This window comes from Phyllostomus discolor, chromosome X, assembly GCF_004126475.2.
Source record: "Phyllostomus discolor isolate MPI-MPIP mPhyDis1 chromosome X, mPhyDis1.pri.v3, whole genome shotgun sequence".
Taxonomy (NCBI): Eukaryota; Metazoa; Chordata; class Mammalia; order Chiroptera; family Phyllostomidae; genus Phyllostomus; species Phyllostomus discolor.
Window position 1 is genome coordinate 95,831,908 of NC_050198.1, and position 6,795 is coordinate 95,838,702.

Below are 6,795 nucleotides of genomic sequence, written 5' to 3' on the forward strand. Positions count from 1 at the left end.
GTTCCTGAAAAATGCTCTAAAATGAGATAGCAGTTGTGGTTGCACAATGCTGTGACTATACTAAATACTACTGAATTTTACACTTTAAATGAGTTAAATTTATGGTATGCAAAATAGATGTCAATTTTTAAATACGTTAACACAGCAACAATAACAGCAACTAGAGTGGCAGGTACTTGGGCTGTTTGGCTATCTTTTGAGCCCTCCAGGACCTGGGGTGTTGTTGGGCTCAGACAGGAGATCCCAGGAGGGAGGCCAGCAGGGAGCATGCCTGTCTGGCTCTGAGGGGCCTCAGGATGTGTTCATCTGAGGAATGCTCCTGTTGAGTGAAGCCCCTCGGGGACAGCAACTACAAGGGCTCTGTGGCAAGGAAGGAATTCCTGATGCTGTATCCAACCACACACTAGCCTTCCTTCACCTCCCTTCTCCCCTTTTTGGATAGTAGCAAATGAGTCTCCTTTTCCAGGCACTCTCTTTTTTTGTTTTTGTTTATTATTTTTATGTTTTTAGAAAGAGGTGAAGGGAAGGAGAGAAGCATCGAGGTGAGAGAGAGAAACTTCAATTGGCTGCCTTCTGCCCGTGCTCCAACTGGACACTCAGCCTGCAGCCCACGCATGTGCCCCACCTGGAATCCAGCTGGTGACCTTTCCCTTTGTAGGATGATGCCCAAGCCACTGAGCCACATCAGCCAGGGCTCAGGAACTCTCTCTTGGGCATGCAGCCTCTTTAATCACAAGAAAAGCAGCTTTTGGGTCTCTGATAAACCATGCTTGGTCTTGTGCTGGTCAAACAGTTTCTGCAGGGCTTCCATGTAGAGTGCGTGGTACTTGTCCACCACCTCCTGGCTCGGCTTCTCGATCTTGGGCACTATGAGAGGCTCCCCGACTGCCGTGGGAGATGCCAAAGGAGAAAGGGTGAGCATTAGACTCTTGTGTTCCATTAACCTCCTTTTCCTTTTTTCCTGCCCCCGCCCCCGCCAGCCCCAGGCCTGATCCTCTCACATTCCAAATCAACTCCCAGCGTCTCCCCTCCCACTTGCCTTCTTCTTGGGGCAGGGTGGGCAGGGCTGAGGTGGAAGCTGGGAAAGAGCTGAGGTGGCCTTGGGCTGAAAGCAGCACTCACCTACAGTGGTGATAGGGAGCGGGTATGGTAGGAGCCCAGTAGAGCCTCTACGGAAACCTCGTCCATAGAAGACACAAAAATAGAAACCGACGGTACGGCGGAACCAGCTCTGGAATTTAAACATCCTGCTGTCCTGATGGAACACCACCTGATTGAATACGTCATTTTCTCCAAAAGTGAAGGTAGGGACTAGATGAGCCCTGTAAGAAAGCCCTGATTTATTTCCCAAACACAGGCCAGATGGGAACCACCCAAGAAGAACGTGTGTTCATGGCCAGGACCCCATCCATTATGAAGTCCCTGCGACATAAAGAATTTCTTCTTGCATTAAACAGAGCTCCCGCATTTCGTGTCTCTTGTCCTGAAAAGTTCAAAGCCAGTAAAAGTGCTCTCTCTGGGTGAGGATCACAGGGGCAAGATATGGAGGTGCAGCAAAGGAAGGAGAGTTTGGGAAGAGATCCCCAGAGACCCACAGCTTCTAGGAGGTATCAGAGAAAGGAATAGCTGATTCTCTTCCTACTAGTAGGGAGCACAGAGATGATGATAATTTTGCATGGATGTGTCTATATGATGCACCCCACACCCACAGGGACTATGCATGAGGTATTCTGTTCTTGGGTCTTGGGATTAGCACAGCAAAAAGTCATTCCTCTCTCCTAGGCCACGGGAATCCAGCGTGACAGGGTCCTAGATAAGGAATGGGGCTCCTTAGGGCTTCCTGTGAGATTTACTAATAACAATCTCCCAGCACCCTGATGCATGTGACCTTACTGGTTACTCACAGTAGAGATGGCAGAGGACACGGAGGGGGTGAGTCCTTTTCTCATCTTCCAGACTCAGGCAGTCAGTGAGTGGAAGGACCTGGACTGGACTCCAGGGCTCCTTCCACCGCACTCAGCACTCTCTCCCCTACATTTGCTCTGACTGATCAACAGACCACTAAGGCAAGGACCTTAAAGGAAATACTTCCCTCTTTTCTGAGTCTGTAGTAGGACAACTGTCCCTATACCCAATGAGCCGGCCTGCTGAGCTGATGGGACAGCCCGCAGCTCCAACCTTGGCCTCCTGCTCCTTATCTCCTCTCCTTACTCCTAAGTCATAGTGGCTGTGTGCCAGGCACCTGGTAGGTGTTTTATGCACAGAAATTCATTTAAACCCCACCATAACCCAATGAAGTAGATACAATTATTAGTAGCCACATTATAAGGATGAACACATGAAGTGTCAGGATGGTTGAGGAACCTGTCTCAGAGTTCATGGTAAGTCATGGAGCCAGGATTTTAAATCAGGCCCCCCACTCCAGATCCTAGTGCATACTGATCATACTGCACTGCCTCTTGTACTTAACATTCACAGACAGATGTAGATGTTGATATTGATAACGTAGGAGTCCTCTATATACTAGGGCAGCTCTAGCCAATTCCCCTCATAATGAATCTGGGTTTGTAGTTTGGCTTGCTGGGATCTGGTCCAGTTAGCTGAGAAAGAGCAGATGACTTAAATCTTTTTGAAATTCTATAGTTATCTCCCCTAGTCACTAGTTGGTTCAATGAGGGCAAGAGTCACGTCTCGTTTATCTTGGCATCACCTACCAGAGCATGCTGTTCAGAGAAGGCCACCCACCCCCACCCTGGGAGGAACACCTACCCATGCTGGAGGGCAGTGCGCACAAACCCCTTGCGCTTCTGGATGATGAGGGTGGTGGTGTTGGGCACACTTTGCAGGGCCTCGCCCACCCCTCCCACAACAATGCCCACGAGGTTGCCAGTGTCGTGGCTCAGCAGGTAGTCAATGGCTGGCTGACTCACAGAGCAAACACCTGAAAAGAATCAAGGAACAGAGACAGGAGTAAAATGATCAGTAGAGGATAAAGGGCTGAGAGGGAACACCCTCTACTCTACTTCTCACTGGCTTGTTGGTGAATCCTCTGTTCCCATGGGTCTCAGAAGAGGGAATGTGATGGGACAAAGAGTGTGGAGAAGAGAAGGCTCTGAGCAAACACAACACATTTTACTTCGAGGCAGTGTCTCCACTTTGCAGGAGGTGCTGTGTTGAAAGTACAGCAGGAAGGTTTCCAGTGGGATAACCAGAAGGACTTTCTGGATTCCAGCTATAATACCACCCCTTTTCTTTTTCCTTTATTGCCATTAATCTCCTGCTACATAAGCACCTTTGGCCATGAGGTATTCTCTAATCAAGGGGATCCTGAAGAAGTAGGACAGCGTGGCCAAGTGGGGTGTGATGCCTGGGAAGATCTTTGAGAAGCCTGTGGCCTCAGTGCAGAAGTTGCAGAAGGCACCGTAGGTCAAGAGGCCATGTGGGTGAACCCCCATGAGGTAGTTGTGCTCAGGTGACAAGTCTTTAGTCTTCACGATCTGCAGCCATGGAAAGAATTAACAGAGGAGGTAAAATGAGACCACATGGGCAAGCAAAGGTGGACACACTGCAGGCATCTGGGTACTCTCCAAGCAGAGCTTTTCCACAGATAGGCCACGGGTGGGTTTTTGGGGGGCTGAGGCACAGGTCTCCTTGGCCCCTGAAAAACCACATAGAGTCCAGGGCAGCTGAACTCTTGGGTCTCTAGATTATGGCTGCAAGGAGTCATCAGTGCACTTTGTGAGTGGCATCATTTTCTCAAAGTGCTCTTAAGTGAAAAAGGTTGGCAAGCTCTGATCTCAAAATTGGGACAGTGTTTGTTGCCTGCTCCAAAGTGTGCTTGGAGGATCTGTGTAGTGGTACATTTCTAGAACCTCTCCCTGGTATCTTCTCCCCACCCCTGAACCCCACTTCAGTGCCCATCTAAGTAACTTTTATTGAACCTTGAATGCTCTCCTTGCATATCACCATGTCCCTGGAGCCTTTCCTTACCCATCCTCTGAACTACTTGTAGATCTTGTACTGAACCATAAATACAAGGCCTGGCACAAATAACACCCTTTTTTGTTACAAAATCTTTTCTTACAAAATCATAAGCATGTCATTCTGTAATGTAACAATGGCACACTTAAGCACACCATAGGACATTTTATGTGAAATGTTCAAATTAAAACTATAAATTATTACACCCATATTATTACCCTCCCAAACAGACTCAAGCAGGCCTCGCTTCTGCCGGACCCTGTATACACTTGCTTACCCTCCTCATTAGATGTGAGTTTTTTGATAGCAGAGGATGGTATTCTACTCACTTCTCTGTACCCCAAACATGTGGCATAGAGTTTACTTCCAGTCTGTGTTTGTTAAACTGAACAGAACTGCATTTGTGTTTCTGCCTATGTCATCTGCTAGGTCATTCCAAGAACATTCAAAGTGTCCTAGCATGAGTGCCCAGGAGCAATGCTGGATCATAAAATATGTCTCATCCTGGCTGGTGTGGCTCAGTGGATTGAGTGCCAGCCTGCGAACCAAAGGGTTGACGGTTTGATTCCCAGTCATGGCAAATGCCTAGGTTGCCAGCCAGGTCCCCTGTAGGGGGCGAACAAGAGACAACCACACATGGATTTTTCTCTCCTTCTCTTTTTCCTTCTCTTCTCCTCTCTCTAAAAAGTAAATAAAAAAATAAATAAATAAGATTTTTTTTTTTTTTATAAAGTATGTCTAGCCTGCATGGGACTTGTCTGGGATGCTCATTACCTTTTATGGACAACCCTGGTTATTTGGCATAAATTCCTAGTATTTGGGAAACCGCGAGGGACTCCAAGGGAGACACACTTACCATGATGGGGAAATAGTCCCTGACATGGGTCCAGATATACCAGTTCCTTACCCAGGCAGATCGCCGTCCACCTGAGACAGGAATATCAATAAGGATAGTGTCTGTGTGGGCCAACCCCACCCCTCCCACTCACCCTGGGTTCCCCTGCCAGAATGGAGGGACCATGGCTCTGCTAGAGAGATGGAAAAGGAGGAGATGCCAGGATGGTCCTGACTGGCCCAGCTCCTGTGGTCCTGAGAAACTGGACAAGAGGCCTGTGGCACCATGAGTATGACTCCCTAGCTACAGGTTAAGATGGAACATTCTTAGGTCTTATTCTTTCTAGGTCCATGAGTCTTACCTTGTTCTGGGGTCTTCCAGTCCAGGAAATACCAGACAAAGTAAAGGGTTGGTAGCAGCCATAATGATGTAAACAGCAGGTAAATAAACAACGGGTTCACGATCCAAACTGATGAGGGAGCAAGGTAGATCAAATTTGTGCTGCCATCAGGACTTGACCACGTCCAGCCCTGTTAAGAGCCCTCCAAACTACCCAATCCTCTGGTCCTGGCTTTCTGCACAGTTCAGCTCCTTCCTATCCACTACCCATGTCTATTTGTCCTTCAACATTTCCTCTACCATCTACTATACACCAGCCCTGTTTCTTCACTTACCTGCCTCTGTGGTCCACCTGCCTCCCTGCCCACCCACCGTCCCTTTACTCCTGCACCCTGCCTGCCACCAGCTTTCCCCTCCTGCTCCCATTTGCAAATCACCTGGTTTCACTTGTCTCCCTCCTATCCATCATCCTGGAACCTTGGTGAACCACTAGCCAACCCGCCCTTGCCCATACACTGCCCGTAAATCCCCAAACCCTACTTACAGAGCATCTGTACCCCTCTACCATTCTTGTCCTCTTGCCCCTCACCATTACTTCCACTATCTCTGTATCCCCCCATGCTATCACCCACACCTCCCAGAGGGGAAAACTATGATTCAGACACAGGCTATACTTTTCTAAGTCTGTAATACTAATCCCTCCTCTGTCTTACTCCCGGTTTCCTTATGATCATGAACCTGTCATGCCAATTCCCTGGGCTTCATTTTCCATCTCCAGATAGTGAGGCTGACCAAGTAGCTGAAATGAGCTACATCTACTTACTCATCTCCATCACGCCCCTGTCCTATCCCCCTGCTTGTCCTTACTGTCCCCTGGGACTCTAGCTCTTCCTTCCCCAGGGCATTCAGGGAGCTCAAGACTCCTTGCCTGTCCTTTGTAGTACTATCTAAAATGATGAAAGGCTAGAGGTGAAACTTGTCATGAGCTTACAGATCACCCCAGCTCCGTCCTGGCCCCTGACCCTGGCTTCTTGCTGTGCACCCTTCAGCCAGTACTCACATATGACAAGGTAGCACAAGGGCCAGTGCAGAATCATGAAAGTCTGGAAGTGCTTAGGCTGCTTGAAACAAGGCATGATGCCCAGGAGACTGGCAGAGGTGAAGATCCCCAAACAGTGTTCCAACCACCGGTGACGCCAGCCTCCAGAAGCTCACTCACTGGTGACCAGGAGGCTTTTCACCTGCTCTCTTCTCTTCTTGTTCTGTCCCACACCTCCCACACACTTCAGGGGCAGGGACTTCAGAGCCTGAGCCATGGACCCTGCCCATTTGCCCTTTGACTCTCTCTTCTGGGATTATTGGGACATCAGGATGGAGGAAGTTGACAAGGACTGTCATCTAGTCCTGGTGACCCAGAGATCCAGAGAAGGGAAACATCTTTCACAGGCTACTCCACGACTATGGGCTTTGTGACCTCAAGGAGATGGCTGGTGGGAAGGAAGCTCTGGAGGTTTGTGGGGGTGGGGAGCCCCTGGGAGTACATCTCTGTTTGCACAGAATGTTGACACGAGGCAGTTGGGTTTGAGGCTGTCTCCTTTTTTTAACTTGCTATTATAAAAATTTCCACACACACATAAAAC

At 48.8% G+C, this 6,795-nt stretch overlaps 1 protein-coding gene across 1 annotated transcript; it reads right to left on the minus strand.

The window, feature by feature from the left end:
• Positions 1–663: 663 nt before the first annotated feature.
• On the minus strand, positions 664–6,368 carry AWAT1 (acyl-CoA wax alcohol acyltransferase 1). Its single transcript, XM_028523503.2, has 7 exons — positions 6,216–6,368; positions 5,178–5,285; positions 4,838–4,908; positions 3,293–3,497; positions 2,770–2,941; positions 1,123–1,322; positions 664–885 (listed from the first exon to the last, which is right to left on the minus strand). Exons 1-7 carry the CDS (start codon positions 6,289–6,291, stop codon positions 731–733), a joined length of 987 nt encoding a protein of 328 aa, XP_028379304.1. The 5' UTR covers positions 6,292–6,368; the 3' UTR covers positions 664–730.
• Positions 6,369–6,795: the final 427 nt, after the last annotated feature.

What these genes read in the sequence shown, in the direction of transcription:
- AWAT1 (XM_028523503.2), bottom strand. Translation starts at nt 6,291, where the DNA reads ATGCCTTGTTTCAAGCAGCCTAAGCACTTCCAGACTTTCATGATTCTG. An exon ending in CTGGAAGACCCCAGAACAAG is followed by an intron (nt 4,909 to 5,177) that starts GTAAGACTCATG and finishes TTCCTGTCTCAG; the next exon opens with GTGGACGGCGATCTGCCTGG. An exon ending in GCTCCCTATCACCACTGTAG is followed by an intron (nt 886 to 1,122) that starts GTGAGTGCTGCT and finishes CTCCCACGGCAG; the next exon opens with TCGGGGAGCCTCTCATAGTG.